The sequence below is a fragment of the Hydractinia symbiolongicarpus genome, chromosome 9 (assembly GCF_029227915.1).
Source record: "Hydractinia symbiolongicarpus strain clone_291-10 chromosome 9, HSymV2.1, whole genome shotgun sequence".
Taxonomy (NCBI): domain Eukaryota; kingdom Metazoa; phylum Cnidaria; class Hydrozoa; order Anthoathecata; family Hydractiniidae; genus Hydractinia; species Hydractinia symbiolongicarpus.
This window is the reverse complement of record NC_079883.1, coordinates 15639131-15664008: the sequence shown is the minus strand read 5'-3', so window position 1 is coordinate 15664008 and position 24878 is coordinate 15639131. Positions and strand designations below refer to the sequence as shown.

At 35.7% G+C, this 24878-nt stretch overlaps 4 protein-coding genes across 4 annotated transcripts in view; 2 read left to right on the top strand and 2 right to left on the bottom strand.

Annotated features, from left to right (window-relative positions):
• The window catches only part of LOC130658004 (splicing factor 3B subunit 2-like), a 40081-nt gene extending 37830 nt beyond the window's left edge, over window positions 1-2251 (bottom strand). Inside the window, exon 1 of the mRNA XM_057461025.1 lies at window positions 2014-2251. Within this exon, the coding sequence (XP_057317008.1) occupies window positions 2014-2236 (223 nt within the window). The 5' untranslated portion in view covers window positions 2237-2251. The remainder of the gene's footprint in view (window positions 1-2013) is intronic.
• A 13567-nt stretch (window positions 2252-15818) lies between these two features.
• Window positions 15819-17747, bottom strand: LOC130657785 (uncharacterized). The gene is made up of 3 exons (XM_057460786.1): window positions 17721-17747; window positions 16131-17616; window positions 15819-16027 (listed from the first exon to the last, which is right to left on the bottom strand). Exons 1-3 carry the CDS (start codon window positions 17745-17747, stop codon window positions 15819-15821), a joined length of 1722 nt encoding a protein of 573 aa, XP_057316769.1.
• Window positions 17748-22277: 4530 nt separating this feature from the next.
• LOC130657784 (uncharacterized) lies at window positions 22278-23129 on the top strand. The gene has a single exon (XM_057460785.1). It carries the CDS (start codon window positions 22278-22280, stop codon window positions 23127-23129), a length of 852 nt encoding a protein of 283 aa, XP_057316768.1.
• Window positions 23130-23168: 39 nt separating this feature from the next.
• LOC130657144 (uncharacterized) lies at window positions 23169-24721 on the top strand. Its single transcript, XM_057460109.1, has one exon. It carries the CDS (start codon window positions 23169-23171, stop codon window positions 23901-23903), a length of 735 nt encoding a protein of 244 aa, XP_057316092.1. The 3' UTR covers window positions 23904-24721.
• The last annotated feature ends 157 nt before the right edge of the window (window positions 24722-24878 follow it).

Below are 24878 nucleotides of genomic sequence, written 5' to 3'. Positions count from 1 at the left end.
GGTCTTCCAAAAATGCTTTTAGGACACTGTACTGTAGCTAGCTATAAGGCTGTAATTAGTAATTAATGCTTGGTTAAAGGGAATTTCATTTTAAACTTGGATTATACTTTACTTTAGAGAGAAATTTTTGATTTTGGAAATACCTTACTGGATTTGGACTTGAACTTTGTTTTTGGATTTGTAAAGAAATGTTTAGGTTGTAATACTTGTAAAGATCTAGAGAGTTATAATCCATTGTCAAAATACTTGTCAAAACTCTAAAATGTTATTTATTCCTAAAGTGAAACTTAAGCTCGCAAAATAATCTGGCTTCTTCTCTATAATGGATTTAAAAATTTTCAATACACTACCCATAGAGATACGGTAACAGGTTCAGTCGCAGATTTTAGGAATAGAGTCATTAGTCATTTTAATTGCAAATAATTTTTATTATTTTGATATTTTTTTAATTTTGTTTTTTGGTGTATGTTTGTCCCTTGATCCGTCTACTTAAACACTCCTATCTTTGAGTCTTTCAAGAGTGGTATTAGAAAGAATACCTGTCTTTCTTCCCTGCTTTCATTATTGCCCTATAATTTTTTTGTACGCTTCCTTTATTGAAAAATATCAAAAAGGGAAAAATGATGAGTTCAGTTTACTATACTAAAGTGGTATTCGATTTTTTGTTTTTCTATGTTATTTGTTTCAGTCACAATGTATATTTTACATGATGTTTTGTTATATATACGTATGTCTTTATCGGTTTCTTTATCAGGACATGCAATTATGGCAGTAATTTATTACTAAAGTGTAAATATTTATGATAAATAAATAAATTACTCTGTAAAGCTTGTTTAAATTATTGGCATAATTTCCATTGCAGAAAAAGCTCTGGCGATTAACTCAGTCCACAATAAGTGAGTCAGCTGCCTCACACTAAGTTCTAAACAATCCTCGTACGTTGTAAGAGCTGACAAGAAGTCAGTCAGCTGCCTCACACTAAGTTCTAAAAAATCCTCATACGTTGTAAGAGGCATAATTCGATCGTAAAAATATTTTTAAAGTTGATTAAATATCCACTTCAGCGTTAAATTTTAAATGTATTAAGTCAAAAATAATAAAACACACTCAGTATCCCTTTGTCCTACATGTGTATTTAATTGCTATTTATAATTCATTAATAGATCAAAGCAATACGCTTAAATAAATGTTGTCTGGTGTTATCCCCTGTTACTTAGGCAAAAACATTACGAAGACCTAAACACGCTAAAAGTGCATACAAAACTTGTTTCTTTTTGTGTGTTTTAAGAGAGTTCAACTTGCACCACCGGGCTTCGAAAATCCATAATGGCGCATAATCTCCGAAATGGTCTATGCTACTTGACCAATTAAGCAAAATGTCAATCATCACTACACAGCAACAAAGCTGAACCAAATCGCTGAAAACAACACTTTTTCTTGCAAGTCAAAAGTCCTTTCATCTTTTGTTTAACGTAATCACTAAATAGGAGATTCTCTCCTAATTAGCCTATATTTCGGCGCCGTAGATTAGTGGTTTGGCGCCGTAGATTAGTGGTTATAGCTCTCGTACTCTGTGCGGGAGACCGGGGTTCGATTCCTCTTGACGGCGATTCAACATGGGCGAGTGAATGTTACCATAGCCCCGGGTTAACCCAAGCCATGTGAGGGAAATGGGGAAGATGGCACACTGTGTGGGCCGTTGGATGTTGCCGGGAGTTGTCTAGTAGAGCGCGGGCTCTAATTGGGTCTGCGTAGCTCAAAATGAGCATTAAATACTCTAGGACTCTCCATCTACGCCATGGCCCCTCCTGGAAATAATAGACAGGGTATATCCCTCGATATTTGTGAGGTTAGCCATGTAAAATATGCACATCTATCTATCTATCTATCTAGAAAATCTTCTAACTAGGCTACTATTCTTTGATGTGATATATAGTCTAATTTCTACTCGAGTCACCCTCTTATAAACTAGTCGACCGCTATTTTGTTTATATTATGATTTAAATATCATACTTTCTGGAGTAACATCTGTTTCAACAGTTTCTTCGTTACCATCATCTCGTGAAGAAGAACGTGTTCTTTGAGCAACAGAATTTTGAGCAGCTTTAGCACGTCGTGTAATCGCCATCTTTGCTGGAACACCAGAATGACGGGCAACGATTCCATTTAGCACCGGGCTAAGTGGACCCGACACACGACGTACAACATAAAGTAACATCGCTTGATATACCGACATAAAAATTCCGACACACATTCACTGAATTACCCCAACCAAATGGACCCAACACATGAATCCTCATTATCCGACATCCTCACAACACAAGCATATTTCCGTCCTGTAGATAAGCCATAACCAATAATAATATCGCATGTCGCATAGCTATAATAATACCCTTTACTACCAACCTCGTCCCAAAGGTCTTGTTGCCCCCTGTGCCGTTTTACGGAGTGGCCAACAATGACCCTGGAACAGGCTGGTCACGTGATACAAAAATGCCCAGATATACTGGGCATTTTTGAAATTCCAAGGATAATGAGATGCAAATTTGGCGCTCGCCCTAAGTTTAGAGATGGCGGGCGAAAAAACGAACGGGAAGATGAAAGGCCTTATGTAATTGAAGATGTTTTGTTTGCACACAGAAAGAGTAAACTCTATTCAACCAAATTCACTCTGTTCTTTTTAATGTGTAATAGGCATCCAATTCTACCCAGCGATTTAAACTAAGATTTAGATTCAGACTTACACAATTCAGATGTTCCGTTTGACTTGGAAGGGTTCGAAACTATCCTGTCATCAACGTTGAAATTAAGACAGCGTACCAACGACGAAGCAACCAAAAATATCACAGCAGCACAAAAGAAACAACAACGTGACTACAACCGTCGCCATTTGTTACCAACAACATTAAAAATCAAAGATAAGATTTGGCTTCAAAATCAGAAGGGACTTGATAGTAAAGGTTTACATTCAAACGGTTGGGGCCATATTCATTGGAGAGCATTTCTAAGACTGATTTGTGGGAACGGATAATTGAAAATAATTATAATTGAAAAGTCAAAATAAGCACCCGAAAGTTTACAAAATTATTCGAAGAGCATTCTGGGGTATTAAAGAAAATTGAATACATATTGAACAGTCAGAAATGGAATTAATCTTAGCTTTTACTAGAGCCAAAAAGTAACTTTATGTTTTAGGTTCGGAAGATCTGCTGGAAAAAAAATAGCTAACCCTATCCTAATCAAAGATAATGAACCAATTGAGTCGTCAGATATCGAGGAGGAGAGCCATGAAAAGTTTTGGATAAAAAATGATAAATATTTTTTTAAAATTGAAGGTAGGGAAATCCTGAACTCGAAAAGTGCTTGGTTGAATGACCGTATCATGAATGCCGCGCAGAAATTGATATGCTTGGCGAAGAAGATAACTATTAATCTGTTTTGAATGCCGCCATCTTTTTTGATCCTGGATACCAAGACCACATTCAACTGTTCACGACGGAGATTTGCATTGGTTTTTTGAGCTTTTGCTTAAGTGGTCGGATTCAGATTGCGATAGTTTGAAATTGACTTTGAATCGTGTTTCTAAGAAATCCATCTATTCATTGTATAAGTATGTAGTTGACGAATTTGAAAATGTTGCCCCAATTTTTCTATCCGTGCACAAGCAACAGGATGGATTTAATTGTGGAGTCTTCGCTATCGCTTTCGCAACAGCAATCTTTGATATTAATTCACCAATGGAAGTAGTGTTCGATATTTCATTTTGATCTTAGCCTCATTATAAAAAACCTTTGTTACGTTTTCTACTATTTCTATCAATTTTTGACGTTTTTTAAGATTTATAAATAAAAGACACCTTATCTTTACCTTACGGGTACAGTGTCTTTTTCTGTCTTATTTTTATTAATTTGTAACTTTGCTAGGATTTCAAGAAAAAAATTCTTATCTACTGTACTTCATATTCTGTAGTCATGTGTTCTTTACAGCAAGTTTTGTTACTTCCCGCCTATTAACTTTGAAAATTGGTAAATTCCTTCTGACTTCCTAAACGGATTTGGGGACCCAGGTTTGGGAAAATTACCCAAATTGGTCCTTGTGGGTCCTTAGTTACTCACGCGGTGAAAAATCATTGACGTCACCCACCTCGTTTCCAAGTTATTTGGCCTCAAAGTTTTAGGTGCACTGTAATGGCTTCATTAATTTAATATAGGATATTGACGTTATAGTAGTGTTATTGACGTCGCGCCGTAACGTCAGAAATTTTAACATATTAGACATGCATTTTTCGGCTACATCAAAGGAAAATAAGCATATCAACTTTGCCTGTCACAGACAGACACAGTCTCTGTATTATTATAAGAAACTAGTCGATAAGGCCCGTGGAAAAATCCACTGAGGCAAGATAAAAATAAAAAGGAAGTGTCATTTAAATATTGATGACATCAGCAACCCATCTGCAAAAAAAGTTAGAACCTGGTTTTTACGTTGCCTCTATTGTGTAGAGCTTAAAGCGCTGATCTATCTATCTATCTATCTATCTATCTATCTATCTATCTATCTATCTATCTATCTATCTATCTATCTATCTATCTATCTATCTATCTATCTATCTATCTATCTATCTATCTATCTATCTATCTATCTATCTATCTATCTATCTATCTATCTATCTATCTATCTATCTATCTATCTATCTATCTATCTATCTATCTATCTATCTATCTATCTATCTATCTATCTATCTATCTATCTATCTATCTATCTATCTATCTATCTATCTATCTATCTATCTATCTATCTATCTATCTATCTATCTATCTATCTATCTATCTATCTATCTATCTATCTATCTATCTATCTATCTATCTATCTATCTATCTATCTATCTATCTATCTATCTATCTATCTATCTATCTATCTATCTATCTATCTATCTATCTATCTATCTATCTATCTATCTATCTATTTTAATTCTATTTTCAAAAATTATAGGCTAGTTTCATTACTACCTATCTTTAGAAAAGTTTTTGAAAAACTTTTTTTTGATGCTTTATATTACCATTTGCACAGTAATAACCTACTTGTATCTTATCAATCAGGTTTTAGACCAGGCGAATCGTGTGTCTATTAGTTACTTTCAATTACACATAATATTTTTAGTGCTTTTAACTGTCATCCTCCCTCCGACGCCCGTGGTGTATTTCTTGACTTTCTTTCAAAGGCGTTTGACAATGTTTGGCACGAGGCTCTCATATTTAAACTGCGTTGATGTGGCACAAAGGGAATTTTAATTCACTTTTGGAAAGTTTTTAAACAAATAGACAGCAGAGAGTAGTTTTAAATGGTCAGTATTCATGCTGGAAATATATTAAAGCTGGGGTGCCCCAAGGTTCTGTCAATGAGTAACTCAAGCTCGACCCCAGCACCTTTTACCGTGGCGTCGCTAGAACTATCAGAAAGCGCAGCGCCGTTGAGAAGCAAATAGTCCTGGGGACGAGGTTGTGAGTAACTTTGAACAGTAAAGATATTTGCAGATGATACTTCGATCTTCCCAGTAGAAAATGAACCCTCTGTTTCTCATGATAAGCTAAGTCAAGATTTAACTGCTATCGAAAAATGGGCTAATCAATGGAAAATGTCATTTAATCCTGATCCTTCTAAGCATGCAGTTGAAGTTAGTACATCCTGTCCTACACTTTAATAACACTGCTATTATACCTTCTCGTTCTCACAAGCATTTAGGACTAATCCTAGATGAAAGATTGAATTTTAATGATCACTTAAAGGAAAAAATATCGAAGGCTAATAAAGGAATAGGAGTGATTAAGAGGCTTTTCCATCATGTCCCTCGAAGGTCGCTTTTACCATGGATGGATATTAAGAAGGAATTTTAAGAACTTGTGTGACGGATTGTTATTTACTACTAAAGAATCAAAGATAGAGGTATTGTCATTAGTAACATTATTTATCCATAAACATTTTCAAAATAAAACTTTTGTTCGTATAAAACTGTTGTTTTGTCTTTCTCTCCTGGGTCCCTTGAGGTTATGTATTCTTGGAATAACCTCACTTAAACTTTCCGACGAATATATCTACAATTTTATTTCATTATTTGTAGGTACTTCTTGAATAATGAAATGACATTCATGTGAAAAAGTTGGAATCTTTGCTTAGAATTTGTGGAATCCAATCGAATTTAATTGGAGACCTGTGACGACACCTCTGAAAAACCAGACACTCGGCCAACAATTGACGTACATGACACGAGACTACCAAGACGGAAGAAGAATAAAAAAATAACTTTTTTGCTTTTGTATACTTGTGTATTTTTATAACGGTTTTACACTAAAAAATAGTATGTTGATAGTCTCGTAGTCTTAGATTATATGTGAATTCTTTTACAGCTTTTATAAAAGTAGAAAGCAAAATTATATTGTTTTCCTTTCGTAACAAACTGAATTGTCGTGAAAAATAATTATTACTTAGGCGCGTGATATAGCTACGCTCCCATTGGGTTATGCAATTAAATATGCCAATTATGAACAATCGGGTTTATTGTTATAAAAAATATCCTAAGCTAATTTATCTAAGCTAATTTATTCAATTCCTTTGAAATTGAATTGAATAGAGTATACGCGCATAGTACAATAGATCTGTTGACGTTGTGTATCCTTCTCTTTTCGTACATCCATGCTTTTACAAATCTATAAAATGTTTGTTAGACCACACCTTGATTATGGTGACATTATTTTTGACCAACCACATATTAAACTGTTCAAGAGAGAGCTTGAGTCTATCCAAAATAATGCTGCTTTATCGATAACAAGTGCCATAAGAGGAACATCTATGCAAAAGCTCTACCAGGAATTGGGATTAGAATACCTTTCTGAGCGTCGTAAACTCTGTGGTTTTTTTGTTTAATATCCTTCCTTTGGAAAACAGATGTTATCCTACTCGTGTGACCGGCGAAATCAAACAGATTTTTGCTAGAACTGATTTCTTCAAACATAGTTTTTTCCTTATTGTATAAGAGAGTGGAACAGACTGGACAGCGTTTTACGCTCAGCTTCGTCGCTCAATGTTTTTAAGAGCAGTTTGCTGAAGTACATAAGACCATCACCTTACTCTATTTTTGGTACATTTCACCCGATAGGGATTATACTTAATACGGCTACGATTAGGTCTGAGTCACTTACTGGAACATAATTTTAAACACAATTTTCAGGATTCTATTAACCCACTTTGTTCTTGTGGTACTGAACCAGAATCAACAGAACACTTTTTACTGCGCTGCCAAATATTTGCAACATCACGAAAAAGTCTCTTTGAATCACTTTCTAGTATTGTCCTTCTATCACTGTCTGTCTAAAACTCGTTTATATTGTATTTTGTTATACGGCAATAGTTATCTTTTTAATTTTGTTTAAAACAGTCAAATTATCAATTCCTCTATTACATTTCTAATTGACTCTGAACGTTTTGACGGCGATTTTTTTTGATTATAATACCCTTATAGTCACATTTACAAACAAACGTTGGATTCATCTTAAATTTTTATTTTTATTTTTTTAATATATTATTTTTATTTAATTCTGCAGCCGACCCATTTTTTGCATCTTTCAAAAGTGGGTTGGTGTATCGGTCTGTTTTCGTGTGTACTACTTTATTTTATTTTTTATTTGTAGTGTGTGTAAAATTGTATTCATCCTTGCATAGAAAAAAAAACAAAAAAAAAACAATTCACTAGTTTATTATGACTAGGGAGTTATTATTAACTAATTTATCTTAACTGGGGGGTCATTATAAACTAGTTTATTATGACTGGGGAGTCATTATTCCGGTGACACCCGCAACAAAAAATGTTGTATATATCAAAAAAGCGTTACCAGTTGCTGCAACAATTTTGATGCAACACTTTTATGCGCGACCAATCACAATGCAGCAATTTTGCTGAATGTTTTTCGTTGAATAATCAAAAGTCAAAAACAAAAATGGCGGAGGAAAGACGAGACATTAGTACTGAAAATCAGAAGAATCAAACCAATGTACGTCTTTCTGACGTTTAATGCATTCACGCATTATCGTGTCTTCTTTTGTTAAACGGGGTCTTAAATGCATCATACTGAACTTTATCAATTTTATGTAATCTCGAAAACCTTTAGAATCTTCCGCATTAGTTCCTTCGGAAATTTTATGGTATGCTCCATCCACGGTCTAATCCATTTGCGTTTATTTTCCCTTAGTTTCTTGCCTTTTGTATATTCCACATCGTCATTTTCAAGAAGAAGTGAAATAGCTGTCAATAATACTTGTATTTGTATTTTTATGTTTTCAGAAATAGTTTTGCATTTTCCTCTTGCAAACCGTTGCCATGGAAATAAACAATGTTTTCGTTTTGTTTTAATAAAAATGTTGCATTTGCACAGATGTGGCGACACAATAAAATTTTAGGGTAATAGAAGCAAAATTGCCTCGTGTCGTCAAACAGACGCCAGCCCAATCCCAGAAACAGGCATTATGCATTGCGCGGCTAATCCTTAAGAAAAGAAGAATTAATTATAATAATTACTTTTATATATATATATAAAAGTATATATATATATAATATATAATATATAAAAGTATATATATATATAATATATATATATATATATATAGGGGAATTCAGAGTTATAACCACCAACGCTATGGCGGCATTGAAACCGGCTAACTTTTCTGTTACTTGCTAATTCTCAGTTCTCCTTGTGCCAAATTTGCTTAAAAATCTTTCTTGAACTCACCCAAAGTATCACAAAATATTTTTCTAAGATTTCTAGTAAGATATTAATCATGCATCGCCTGCTTAATATGTTACATGTTTAACAAAGATATCAAAAGCCAGCCTGATTAAACTTATATACATATTTATAAATATAATATACCTGTGCATCACATTGCATGGATTTGTATCTTTGTATTAAATTCCCTTTTTAAATCAAAGAGGCAAAGAGAGGTTAAAGAGACAGTTAAACAACCTGCTTTTAATGCAGGTAAAATTGTATTCTTGTTTCTTATTTTTAAAACGTGCTTTCTTTTTCAAAAAATTTTCAACAAGAGGGTAAATTTTAAATGCCTAAATACTGAAATATTTAAATCCTAATATGTATTATTGCTGAATTAATAAACAACGAACTACTTCATCATTCAAATTGAGCTCGTTCAGAAGTTATTATATTCGAATCGTCAAGTTTCTACGTAGCAAGATTTGTATTCTGGAATTTCCAAAATATTCCTGATCACTTTTAAAAAAATCCAGTTAATGTTTTAACTGTTATTTTCGAATACTTCATATAGCTATGTAAAATTTTTATTCTTTACTTATTGAGTTGTATTTTAACATTGCAGGTTAGTTACAAAAATAGTTGTGAATTGTGATACTCGTAATTTGTTTACCCCATAATTCTCCGTTTCCAAGATCTACTTCAAATTTCAAAATCTTTCGGGCTAATGACGGAAATCCTAAAGCCGCAGGGCTTCTTGTTTGTTTTGCAATAAAAAAAATAAGTAACGCACTTCGGCATAATCTATTTGTCTTCGAAATTAATAACCCATTTACACAAAACAAAATTGGTTTAAATTAAACTGGTTTTACTTAAACTGATTTGAGGGGTCCTGACAATTTTAAGTCGGAGACATCTCAGCATTTATCCAAATGTAATGGCCACCTTATCTACCAATTTGGCTACGTTGTTGTTGTCCTCCTCGTTTGTAAAAGAATCACCTTCCACCTGACTTGTTTTGTTGATATGGTGAAGGGCCTTGGCAAAAGGGTTTCTTTTCGGCAGGCCCTGAGCGTTTGGTAGTAAAAACCTCCAGAGTTCTCTTCTTAGATATTTCGGTCTCGATGATGTGAATTTGAAACTTTTTTCCGAAAAGATTCTCATCATGTTTCTGTAGCAAAGAAGATTTTTCTTTCAAGATGGCTTTTACACGTTTAGGCTCTTTCATTGGAGATTGTAGTACATTAAACCTTTGTAGGTAAGTCAGCCCATTCGAGGCTTGGCCAATTAACAAAAGGTATTGTTCTTCTAATTCCAGCAACTGGTCGGCGGGAACCTCAACAGTTACTTTTGATGATCCGTGCACCACAAGATCCAGGCTTTTCCATAATTTGGAAAAGCGACCCATAATGTCGGTGACCTTAAATTGAATTCGTTCTAACGAGGCGTTCATGACCAGAAAAATTTTATTGGCATGCTCAGCTATCTCCGATGGTAGGTGCCACTGAACTTCCTCTGCTTTTGAAACGATTTTCTTCGCAGGCATTTTTGACGATCTCTTTTCGTTGTTCTTATCTGAGCTCTGAGAGTGTTCAGATGAGGAAGATGAACATGGTGTTTATTGCCTTTTCTTCTTAGAAAAAAGTTTGCTTCTCCTTTGAGACTTTTCCTTAGGAGACGCAGCTATTTATTCAAGCAATAAGCCGCCATTTTGATTTTCATCATCTCTTTCGTTGTCGTTTTCTTCCAGTTCTTTCTCTGTGAGTGAAGTAACAGGGGCAATTTCGATATCAAAACGTTCTCTTTGACGAACTGATGATGATGAACGTTGGTTATCCATAAAGAACTGTTCGATGAGTATTAGAGTATTAGATAGTTTAATATTGCTTGCAACTTGCAAAATGCTTCGCAAACCTTTTTTTAATTTTTGATTTATTACAAGACAAAAACAGTATTATACCATTATTTCCACCTAAAATCAATAAAAATAATATTAAAACCAAAGTTACACAATAATTGATCAATTATTTGTACCAGAAATAGTTAAAGATATATATATACGGAGGGTGGCACTCGAGGGCTATAATATGCTGATATCAGCAGCAAAAATCTGAAAATCATAAGGCAGAATAAACTTTTGCGATTTTGTGATTTATAATTTTCAAACAAATAAAGGGTAAAAATTACCCTAGCTTTATAAGCAAAAATATCAGTCACATTTCTTTACGCTGATTTTTAAATGTTTTGTTTCCATCAAAAGTTTAAGAACCTCAATAACTTTCTTGGTACACATCAAAAACATTATAACATGCGTCCTTTCAAGTCATCTTAAAATCGTTGATTTTTAAAATACTTCCAGTTAATTTTATCTTCTCTTGAAATTTTTTTAAAATAAAAAGATAGTACAGCAACAATAGCTTCTTTCTCTATCCTTACTAAGCGCCACACTTCAATAAAAACTGCTAAAAGATGGTCTTCTCTCTGAAGTCTATGGATATTCGGATAGAGCAACAACAGCTTTCTGTTTTGCGTGAAAATAGTGGAGAATTTTTAATCAAGTGAAATGAGCAATTACAATGATTTAAATCCAGTGGTACATGTGATTTAAATAGCAAACAATATATAAAACTAGAGATATATATTTATTCCATCTGGCGCAACCTGTGTTCACAAAATCCTCCGAGGTTCTCCAATGCAAATTCCCCGCCTTTTGATGCTGATTTGAGGGTTCTTTTAGTCCGTGAACGAGCGTGAACGACATCTTCCGAGGGTTAGCATTGGTAACACCCTACGTCCATCATACTCCTTTGATGATTGTTTTAGTGTTGTGAACAGCTGCGCCAAATAAATTCATCAAGTTGTTCAACTCGTGAAAATCGGACAGTATTCGACATCAGCCTATGCGCAAAACCTTCACTGATATTCGATAGAATATGACGATATTCTGGCACAAGTCTCAATTTCCGTCCGAGTGGAAAATGTATTGATGTATAAATTTTTTGTATAAATAAATATGAGTCGGTTTAAAAATGTTCCAGATGATCTAAAAACACAGAAACTGTTAAATTTGGCTCCTATATGCGTATATTAGTATATTCCAGATCGATTCAAGACGCAGGAAATGTGTAATAAAATAATTGAAAGGGATCCTCATATGCTTGAGTATGTTCCGGATCGATTCCAGAAAAAAAATATAATAAATGTGTATCAACCGTAAATCAAAATTTAAAATGTTCGAATATGTAGTAGTCATGATATCTATGGCTGGCGTTGGTATCTCTCTACCACTTATAGCTGTGGCCCTAGTGTAAGAATCGTCGAAGGAGAAGGAGAACGATAGATCAGTTAAAGATTTGGAGGGTCGTGTTCGTGATTTAGAATAAAGCAGGATTTTATGTATCGTTAGAAACATAAAATAAAACGATGATAAAGAACAGTACGATGATTGTGAATGTGTACTTGATGAATATGATAGATGCAAATGTGGGAGAAAGAGTTGTGGTGAAAGGTAAAATATTATGTTGGCATCATGAATATACGTTATATAACGGTGGTTTTTGTAAATGTTTGACCAAAAAAAAAAAAATTGAATTGATCAAAATTTTTCATATAATTAAAAAGATATGTTTAAATTTGGAGACCCAATGATTAAATCAAAAGAATTTTACAGTAATGTCACACCGTACAATATCGAAGATGTGAACCTTGAAAACCTAGTGGTGAGTGAGTCTATTCCGGCAAACAAAGGTAAAGATAAACGGTTTGTGATTGGCTATGACAAAGACGGTCGGTCGTTATTGATAAAAAACCCTAAAAAAATCTACTCCCAGGGTCTCTCAATATAGTCCGAATTCAGCGCTCACCATGTCGTTCGATCTTGGTGATTATCCTGAATTTGTTGAAAAATATGAGGAAATCTTAATAAAAGTGGAATGGGAAAGCGGGGCTTGCTTCACTAACCTAGGTGTGAAGAAAGATCGTTATATCAACCCCAAACTCAAGGAATTTGAAGGTAAAATAAGAACCAATTTTCATCAGAAAAAGATACCGCAGGAATCTTGTGAGTGTACGGCCATCATAAAAATAGGAAGTATTTATAGGCAAGAGTGCAACTATTACATCCAAACTTATTTGGAAGAGTGTAAATATAAAGAGGTTGATAGGTATGGCGCTAAATAATTGAATGAATCTGAGGATGATGATGACGACGAGATCTTTACTGTGTTTAAAAGGTTTTATATATTTGATAAAAACTATACGAATAAATGGACGTACTTCGAAAAGAAGCTAAATTACCGCATGTTCTTTATTATTCTACACTAAATAAGGACGATCTTGTTAAGGCAATCCGCAAAGCAAAGTACAAGGATATTTCAACGCAAACAGACGGTCCTTATTGCAAACCTTGTGTTGAAATTGCATATGAAAAAAATCTTAAAAATATTTGCAAGATCTCACTAAGCGAAGTATAGTACATGATGGTGGCTGACCGATCGATACTGATCCTGGTGAAGTGCTAGAATGCGAGATTGCTCGGCACGTTGCTCGGCAGTGATAGTCTCTACAACACGTTTTAATTTTAGTCTAATCTGCTCTTTCAAATTACGATAATGTTCGACTTCTTTAAGGATGAAATGATATTATTCATGCGACATACGAGAATCTTCTACTGCTTTTGAGATAAGGCTCGAGATGGAGTCCAACTTGGCTTCAGCCAGAGTCTTGATCTTGTCATGTTTTTTGGATTTGGAATCAAATATTTTTTGCATTTTATGCACGATACCTGAAGAGAGTCCAAGGATGATTCCAGCTGACGCCAGAGCAATACTTACTGGAATTCTAACCCCCGTAGTGAGGGTTACGACTGAAGCAACTTTAAGGACAGTGATTACTGTAACTACCGAAGTGTCACTGATTGTAGTTGCAGCCGCACGACGCTAGCATCGCTTGGTAAGATTGTCCCTATAGCTCACTTCTGATCGTAGAAACTTTTCAATCTCATCAATCTTTTTTAATCTATAGACCTGACTTTCATCCTCTGGTGCACTTGGTGTTAATGTAGGATATATTTTCATACTATTATCCATACTCTTTTATTTATTCTATGAGCAACTGCATTATGATTCCTGTAAAAGCTACATTTTTTTCAGGATGATATTGATCGGTCTTATAAATTTTTTAAACAACACGGAGTACAGCAGCAGCAGCCTGATAAAAAAGCATCAGAGCAGCCGCGTAGCCCTCAGTACATTTTTTTGGTAAAAGAAAAGATGCCCTTTGCCTTTGCGTATAGCATCCTTCAAAGCTTGACGTTTGTCGATTGGTTTCTCCTTATTTGTCGTTGCTTCTGCAGGATTATCAACAACATCAAATATATTAACAAGCTCGGTCATTTTATTTATTATATATCGAAATTTTAGAAAAAATAGTAGTACTATTATATATGGTAGAATTATTGTGATACATAACATCAACATCAACATCCCATCCATATTTTATTTACACATTGTACCCACAGGCTAGTGTTGAGATTTTATCTTTTGCACAATCCTTTTATCATCATCACGATTAAGGGCAATTTTAGTACTTTTTACAGTGTACAGCTGATGATTTTTATTCTGGATGAGGACTTGACTTTTATAAATATTTATACCCTCGCATAAACATTTTTTATAATCATCAAATGTGATTGATTTTTTAATAACACATTTTTTAACGCCCTTACATCGTTTGTCTTCCTTTTCCAATGTTTTATAGCCATATTATTTTGACTTCAGTACAATAAATTCTGTTATAATTTTTCCACCCAATTCATCTTTCATCAATCCCACAACCTTTTTATTCTTACCTATTGAAAGTGGTCTAGCATCCTCCCCTGTATATTCAATCGTGTCAAATCTGGCTTCAACATCACATGCGATATCGCTATAAAAATTTTCAGTTTTAATGTAGTAGACGAAACTATCCGGGTCCATAAGTTGGATTTTACTCCCATATTTTGGTTGCATGTAATCATAATGAAACTCATAAATGATCAGTTTGCTCCTATCTAATATAGCTTGTCCAAGATATACCGGTTTATTCATTTTGATCTCAGTTTTACTCATTTCAACACCCATTAAATTTTTGCTAAATGCATAAGCATCCTTAAATTGGGCTTCATCACATATTTTTGATATGCTTTCGCGCTTGTTGCAAGTTATATATCACGATGATTCCGGATATTTTCCATTGTTTTTTCAAACACAGACAGGTTCATTATTTTAAAAAATTCCTTTTAAAAATCGTTCTTAGCACCAGTTCTCAATTTGGTGTTCATATCAATATAAGGCTTAAACCATGGACTCTGATTGTTCGTTTAATGCTCTTGTATGCACGACATACTTACGCTTGTTTCGCAGTTTGGGCACCAATTTTTCAACCTTGGCAATCGTCATCCACTCCGGCAAAAATGGCAGCTCATTATGTTTTTTATGCAGCTCCATGGGATAATCCATATCAACTTCCAATATGTAGCTGTGCTTATTTTTCTTCTCTAGTTTTGCGATCCTTTGGGGTGTAAACATATCGACATTGCTAACCCATTTATAATCGTGGGTTGGTAAATCCTCCCGCATAGCCCACCCGTAAAAATTATTGGCATCGAGTTATTGTAAGTACGACGATTCTTCAATATGATTATATTAATGTCCCATGTATTTGTTGTTTGCCTTGGTATAGCAATGAACAGCCTGTACAATACCGCCTCGAATACCTTTTTCAAACATGAGGTGCATATCCGGATCTGTGAGTAACTCTAATTCAATTTCAGTGAATTTTAATGAAGCCTTCCATGCTAATCCCGGAGCACTATAAAAATGTGCTGGATCCAGCTTAAAATGCTTCATAAATGTATCACGAAATGTTTCAAAAACATCAGCCAGCAGCAAAACATCCGTGGCGAGGTATACATCATGATAGATACCAAGCGTCACTTGATTACCCTCTGGTGTGATACAATTCCATACTTTTTTCACATATTTATACTCGATGTCAGATATGCGGTCCATATTAAGTTGACTATGAAATGCTTCCTTTGGGGGGTAACTCCGACTCTTCAAAACGCTCTATATACTCATATGGGTACACGCCCTTACGTCGCATGAGTTTAAATATATCATCCTCCTGATAAAACTGACGAAAGTTTTTACACTGACCATCGGGCAGATTACTTGATAATTTATCAAAGCTTGATGCCATAAATCGAAAACTATCGATGAATCGATGCTCTATTTTTTTGATCACCTGTTCCCCGTTCGAGTTAGTCACTCCCGCGTAAGGCACAGGGAACTTGACGCTGAAACTATTTTTCCTTATTTTCCGCAATACAACCAATATCTTGCGCGTTATATTTTTTTTCCAAGCTCCCTGATGACGGATGCGCATCGTAAACGCTCAGATTGTGAAATATGATGGGGATGTGGCCAGGAATTTTATACGCTAGGCTGCAATTGTTATGGGCTGCACCTCGGCAGAGACCTGTATAATGACAGTGATCCCGAACCTTGCGATTGTTCTCAGGATCGTTAAATGGCTTCATGCAAATATGACATTCTGATGCGTTATTATGTTCATTTTCTTCTTCTGGTGTGATTACCATAGTTTTCTCTGGAAACGTGTTATATAGCCTCTTCACCTCATTTTTCAAGTGCCCTATAAATTTTTCCACGCAATCCTTACCACGGTATGTTGTCAGTGGATCTGGTACAGATCCGTAGGGAAATGTGCCATATGTGCACCAGCCTGATGGTACATGTTTGTTTAACTTAATTGTCTTACTTTCCTTACGATCTTCCACTGGGATCAACAGTGATTCAAAATCAGCATAGATTGCAAACGGGACCTTGAATTGCATATGACCATCAGCATATTTCAACAATTTTTCATTTTCTTTTGGCATTATATTTTTAACCGCTTCGTGATTTGTGGAATATTTATAATGCTTGTCCCTAGATTCTACATAATTAAACGCCTCCAGGCAATTTAGGAAGAAATGCATTGCTTTGTGGTCCTTGGAGTTTCCTCTGCCCAATATCCTTGAAAGATTTTTGATACAGGTATAGTGCATCTTTTCATCATCTGTGATGAGCAGCAGGTTTACCTGATTTTCGCGCGGTGCGTTATAGTCAGATCTCTGCAAAATATTGATGCTGCTAGTCTTCGAGGTGTATAAAACGTTGACTGCAATCTTGGGGTTGTTATTTTCAAATTTTATTATTTTTTTAATGTCTAGTGGAAATTCTAGCCCTTCCCAATTGTATTGATCTGCATATTGTTGTAATTTAGATATTCTTTGTACATCTATCCCAATTTTTTCATGATGCAGTGCCGCAATAACACTCCATTTGAAGCACTCCTCATCATCATTTTTTTGGTTGATGATAGCCTTTTTTGCACTGATCCATTTAGGTAATTTTATATATGAGGAATCTCTCGTGAGCTGCAATTTATGAAAATCGGTATCCATGTGTATTATTCGATCGATTGTAAACCCGCTCTGTGGTAACGCTGGATTTTCAACATAAACCCTTATTTGAGCAAACATGTTATCCAGTAATTCATTTACATCACTATCTTGAAATACCTGCAATAATCTGCTATTAAACACTTTTTCAACCCTTGCGTATTGATCAATGTTTGCATGCTGTACATCGGCTATTCCATCTTCTGCATCAGGTTGAAGAGCAAGCATGATCTTTTTTTTCCATATGATCCACGTTGATAGCTGTACTTTGGCGGATCCCATATCTTCCACTTGTTCAATAATCAATTTCTCCACATGATGCCTAACTAGTGCTAGATAACTATCAACATCAGCCTTTTCAACACCGGGTATTCGAAAACTTCAAAATGTCTTGTGGAGTGCATGTTGATGTTCTCGAGGAGTGAGGTCATTATCAGCAAATAGATTATGGAGACTACCATCGAGATACTCCTCCTCGCACCCATAATTATTTATACAAAAAATTTTCATCAATACATTTTCAACTCAGACAGAAATTAACAACTGCGCCAGAATATCGTCATATTCTATCGAATATCACTGTCCGATTTTCACGAGTTGAACAATTTGATTAATTTATTTGGCGCAGCTGTTCACAACACTAAAACAATCATCAAATGAGTATGATGGACGCAGGGAGTCACCAATGCTAACCCTTGATGGATGTCGTTCACGCTCGTTCACGGACTAAAACAACCTTCAGCATCAGGAGGCGGGGAATATGCATTGGAGACCCTCGCAGGATGCTGTGAACACAGGTTGCGCCAGAAGGAATAAATATATATCCCTAAACTTACTGATAGTCTTTATTTACTTTATCACAATTCCAAATTTTTTCAGCTTTTAGTTTTGATTGTATAAAATAACAATATATTTAAAACAAGGGTCTTCATCGAGTTTGCTAAATTACGTACTCGACGTGTTTACGTGCTCACTTGCTTTGCGTGCTCACCGTGTTTTACGTGCTTTTCAAAACCATTGAAACTGACGTAAATAATGAGAATCACTATTCTTTATGACATAGTTTGTACTATAGTTTTATATGCGTAAGAATATAATTAAAAATAAACAGAAGTCACTACATGTTTTGTTTGAAGAAACGTTTTCAAAATTTGACTCTACTCTCACTATTCATGCAAAAACAAAACAAACAATGCAAAGATAAGCAATACGTCCAAACCCAAAATTGACATGAATACAATGTAAATTTTTATAAAACAAATGTTATGGCTTCTTAAACTTCAAGCAACTAAAACACCAAGATCGTTAGCAACATCATCTTTGTCATTGTCCGCAATGCCTACATAACAACCTCATTTCTGTTAAATGGTACTGTCAAAGAATTGTTATTACGGCCTTGCATGATCGACCATGGCATTTTGCACTTCTGTGTGATTCCTCTATTAGTCGCACATTGTGGTCGAGGAAACAGAGGGTATAGTATGGATAAAATGCGAGATGTAGATTCTGTTTCACACTCTGTTTTACACCGTAGATTCTGATTCACACTTGTCCTCATCGCTTTTCAGGTTTTTGCTTTCCACAGCAAAACCCATATAGCCCTGGGTTTCAGGTGGTAGAGTACCTCAAACACGTAAGCACGTAAAGCACGTGAGCATGTAAAACACGCGAGCACGTAAAGCACGTGAGCACGTAAAGCACGTGAGCACGTAAGCACGTCAATCACGTAATTTAGCAGACTTGTATTCATCACAATCGTTGCGAATAATTGCATATTTCGCTGTAAACTTTTAACCAAACAGAATGCAATATTCATTGTTTATTCTCAGGAAAACTCGTTACTGGAAAGAATTCAAAAGAGCTCTCTTGTTTAACATTGAGTGCTTACATTCAGTATTTTAAATTCGCCGTGTCTGTATGGCAGGCAGCCGGCCGATGATATTTGTACTATGTTATGCCGGCCTTTGATTTACCAAACATAAATGACCGGCAGTTAAAATTTCCATATCTCTCATGCCTGTGACTGATATTCCATATATTACATGTCTGACAGTTTGATATTTTATATCTATAGTGCTGGAAATGGATTTCCCATATACTTAAGAAGATAAAGTTTGTTTCGATTGCGAAATTTGCATCATTCATAAACGGTTTGATCGTTCCATTGATCGTTCGATGTTTCAATTGAATATACAACGACGTTAACGTAATGTGAAACTGTGCAACACTGTAAACGTAGTTTCGACGAGGTTGTTGTTAACGCAGCTCGCTAGTGTAGAAAAATTAAATTGGAGTTTTAGAGTTTTTACTTATATACTATTTTAATACCTTCATTTGTCTTATTTTCAACGTAAAATGGATAGACAAAATATTTCCACTTCGAGTGGCGATGAAGTTGATGCTTTCGAAAGAAATGGGAGAAGAACGTATAAGAATAAGAAATTCGCAAAATAGCAAAGAACAAAAAAATGAGTTTTAACACACAACTTTGAAAAAATTACCAAAAGCGTCGAATTGGTTTTGTCCCGTATGTAGAAAGAAATACTCTGAAAAACAAACTTATTTCCCATATTTTCGTTTCGTTTATTGTCTCAACAATACGTATCTAATATACCGACTACCGTTTCCTGTTCACAGCATATTCCTCTCTGCGTGTTCAAGTTCGGCGGACGTATAATCGAGACCAAAACACGGAGGAGGGGGTCAAAATCCGGGGGTGGGGGGCGTACTTATTGCCTTTTTTACTAAACTTATACTTTAACCCCTCGGTCCAAACTTACTTGTTTTATTAGAAAAAAAGATACCCTAGCTTTATGTGCAAAAATATCAGTCCTATTTCTTTACGCTGATTTTATATGACTTTTTTTCTATCGAAATTTTGAGAATCTCAATAATTCTCTTGGTATATACCTCGCGTGTAGCAAACGTGCTCGACAATTTCGCTTCGCTCGCGAAGCTCAATTGCTTCGGAAAAAATATTTTACAGCTAATTCGCCACCGTGCAAACTCCCCTTTGGGTAATATGGCGACTACTGGTTTTATCAGGCGAGGAGCAAGGAAATGTTTGTGTAGTATTCAAAATAACCACCTTTTCCCACAGAATAATAAAACTAAAGACTACTATTCTAAAAGATATGCAGTACATTGAGTTGCACAATCGGCAGAAGTTGGTCTTAAAGTTAACAATTTCAGAGATGACCTTAACAGAAAACCCACAAAAACATATCTTTTCACATAAAAATACCGGCACTAAAAGCCACAGAAACCGCTAGAAAGGAATTTCGAAAACTCGCGGGAAACAATTAGTGACTCATAAATATATATTTATGAGTGTTTAAATGCACACATATATAGATCTTCTTCCTAAAGTACTCTGGCTTGTATCAGGGGCGGATACAGGTTTAAAAAGTCTTTAGTCAAAATTTTTCGTGAAGCCAAATATTTTTTGTCGCAAATGCCCCAATTATCATTTTTTTTAATGTATAATTACCAGACACCTATTTCATAAGAATACATTGAAAAAAAAACAGAAATCTAACTACTTTTTCATAGCAGCTGGTATTCCAAAATAATGTTTTTTGAAAACTTGAAGGGTTACATTAATAACCCATAAAAATCTTTTTTCTTCTTTCTTCTTTCTTGCACATCACGTAATATAGAAAACCATGGACAAATTGAATCTAACATGAAATGGGTCAAATTGAGCCAATTGTCAAAACCGGCCAATGGAATAATGAATGAATCTATCAAATCTGACATCTAAGCATCAGTATACCGGGTTGACATGATAACAAAGAATTATTGTCTTCTGCCAGATTGCCAACCTCGTCCGATTTACGTGACTATTTGTCTTATTCCATTAAGATCTTAGAGTTGGCTAGAAAGTACACCTGGGAGTCTGTGCTAAAGTATGACGATGAATATCGAATTCTTTAGCACACTTATGGCTATCCATGGAGCTTTGACAATAGCCATTTGCATGAAGTGATGCTTATACCTCGTTGGGCCTCCCCTCCTATCTCTAACCCTTCCAGTACCTTAAGTAAGGGAAAATTCTGGTTCACCTGTCTCAGGATCGTCTTTAGGGTTTCCTACACATACTTCTTCCGGTGCAGAAATATGTCGTAATTTTAACCGCCAAAAAGGTTGCCAGAAAACAGAATGTAAATTCACCCACGTCTGCAACCGCAAAATTGGTAATCAGGCAAACCTCATTCTGGACAAAACCACAATTCTGACAATTGACTACCCTCAGAATTTCGCACTCTTCTTAATGTTGACTTATGGACCAATGAACTGGCTGAAGACCCAGATCGTGACTTTCTCCTTAGTGAAATTCACTGTGGTTTTCAGCTTCTTCTTAAGGACTCTGATTTATTGCCTGCCGAAATGAATAACTACTTTTCTGTTACCAGTCCTACAGCTCATATGAAAGTAGAAGCTACTCTGCTGGATGAACTTAAAACTGGTAACTATATTCTTACTCAATGTAAACCTACCATTGTCAGTGCTCTTTGGGCTGTCCCCAAACCTGACTCTGACGAGTTACGCCTTATACATGACTGTTCCATGCCAGTTGGAAAGGGTGTCAATACGTATATTGATATTGAAAAACAAAAATTTCAAACTATCGATGATGCCTGTGCTATGATCAAACAGGGATATTTTATGGCCAAGGTTGATCTACGCCATGCATATCGGTCAGTACCTGTTCATCCATCAAACTATGCTGTGCTTGGTCTAAAATGGCGGATTTCTGGAAGTACTCGATACTCATATCTTGTCGATACTCGACTTCCTTTTGGAGGTTGAAGTGCTCCTGGAATATTTCATTGCCTTACACATTCTGTTCGTCGTATGATGCTAAGACGAGGTTTTCCTCTCGTTATTGTCTACCTAGATGATTTCCTTGTTATTGGCTGAACACAGACTGAATGTTATGAGGCCTATAACACACTCTGCAAATTACTTGTTGCACTAGGGTTTCAGCTTAGCCCTGCTAAGTTAGTTCCTCCATGCCAGCAACTTTTCTTGGAATTCTGCTTGACACTGTGTCACTTACCCTTTCTCTTCCACCTGCTAAACTGGATGCATTGAGAGAAGTAGTGTCACATTTTTTAACCAAGCAAAGAGCCTCTAAGAAAGAGTTGCAACGCCTTGCTGGTCGCCTAAATTGGGCTTGTAAAGTCGTGTATGATGGTAGAACGTTCTTGAGACGTGTCCTGGATCTGATGAACACCTTGTCTTCCCCTGCCTCGAAGTGTCGCTTGACGCTCGAATTTCACAGGGATATAGCTTGGTGGGATCAGTTCTTGGGTGTGTTTAATGGACAATGCAATTTCTATGACCAAAAACCTATTACCAGTCTGCAAACTGATGCTTGCTCTGACGCCGTTGGTGCCTTTTTTGAAGGTGATTGGTTCTATTCTCATCTATGGGTAGACCATTCCCCTCTTGCCTCTTTGCATATTAATTTTAAGGAAGCCCTGTGTGAAGTTCTTTCTGCTATTCGCTGGGCTCCCACTTGGAAGAACAAAACTATTCATGTCTTCTGCGATAATACTGCTGCTGTTGCTATGCTTAATAAAGGAACTACCCATCACCCTGTTATGATGGACTATTTACGTCAGTTTTTTTGGTTATCGGCCACCTTCAATTTTCGTTTAAAGGCTTTCCATGTAGCTGGTGCTCAAAATGTCCTTGCTGACGACATATCACGTCTTCATTCAAGACAACACTTATTATCATTTTTGCACTTTTTGCAGCTCAACTCACTGACTTCAGTCTGTGATTTGGTTGCCATCAATCATATGTCTGCCTATTCTTATTATTTTCTCATTGGTAAGTATATCATCTGTGGTAGCTAATTTTTGTATTCTCCTGAGAATACAAAAAAAGAGCTAGAGATGGGATATGCTAATACTCTAACCAACAATTGGACACTATCAAAAGTTTTAAAAGGTATGAAGCGTATGCTTGGCGTTCCGCCCAAGCCACGTCTTCCTATTACTACTGCTCTTCTTTTTGGTATTCGCTCTCGCCTTAACCTAAACTGTAGCTTTCATGCTTCACTTTGGGCTGTTTGTTTAGTTTCATTTTTTGGTCTGTTTCGTAAGTCACATTTATTGCCAGCATCTTCTACGATACTTAATCCGCTCAGACAACTAGTTCGGTCTGATTTTACTTTTCATGATGACCATATTCTCGTTCTAGTTAGATGGAGTAAGACCATCCAACTGGGAAAGCGCACAATTACTGTTCCACTGGTGGCTATTCCTTCTTCTTCTCTTTGTCCAGTTTGGGCTATTTTGCATGCTTTTTCTCTCACTCCAGGTGTTCTGCCTGATGCTCAAGCCTTTTGTTGGCGCAAATCCTCGATGCTACCCAACACTATATTGACATATCGGACTTTCATGTCCGTTATGAAAAAAGTGTTGACAGAGTTAGAGTGTTCTACCTCCCAATATGGTACCCACTCGTTTCGCCGTGGAGGTGCTACCTTTGCTTTAGGGGCAGGTATTCCCCTGGATGTCATATCCTTATTGGGGGACTGGAAATCTGGTAGTATGTTTCTTTACCTTCACATGCCCCTTGCTCATCGGCTGTCTGCCCAACGACTTATGGCATCACACCTTGCATGACATATTTTATTTTATTTTATTTTCTACTACTACTTTGGATTTGGACTCTATGTTTTGACATATTTTACGTTGTGAGCTATGCTATGTATATATATATTTTGTTCGCGCTTATTAATATTATATAGAGATGTGTTATTTCCTTGTTTTTTTTGTTGCTTATATTATGTGTTCTACTTTCATTTCATGCTTGTATATATTTTCAGCCATTACTATATAAGTTTTGTAACTTTTTTCCTATCTGCAGCAATAGAACTGTACTCTACAATGATGAGTTTTTATGTGTGAGTTTAAAAACAAAAACAAACAAATCAAAACAGTTTTTTAACTTTATCAAGATTTATTAAATAAATTTTTGGCAGAAAAACAATAACGGTTTCGCTTTCTTTTCATCACACGCATTGAAAGATTACATCACTCACTCCCATTGTACACAATCTAAAAGGAAAAGAAAACATTTTGATATAGTGAAGTTTCCAGCGCCTTTAAGGGATGGCCAAGTCAATGGAATTGAAAGTGCTGTTTTTCATCATCACTATAGATCTATAGAATAGTACCATGGTTAGGATAAAATGACTGAGAAATGGTTTATCGTAAATAAAATGGTAAATTTTACACAAATAATTTTAAAAATAATGAACTTTTTGATGTAGGTTGTTCTCAAACACACGTGGTGGTGGTGGACAAGAAACTGTGATGTAATTTCCCTTGGTTATTCCTGAGAATATTCTAAAACAAAAGGGGGGGGGCACAAGCCCACATATATAAAGGCGAGTTCGGGCGACTTTTCCAATAAAATTAGCGGTGGGCGGTGGACAAGAAACTGTGATGTAGCTTCCCTTAGTCTATTATTCCTGAGAATATTTTAAAATTACAAGCAGTTTCGAAAATGCCTTGCATTTTAGAGGCATGTGCGGCTTGGGCATCCTTGGATTTGTGTTTAAATGACAGTTTTAATGTCGTTATAAACCTTGTTCT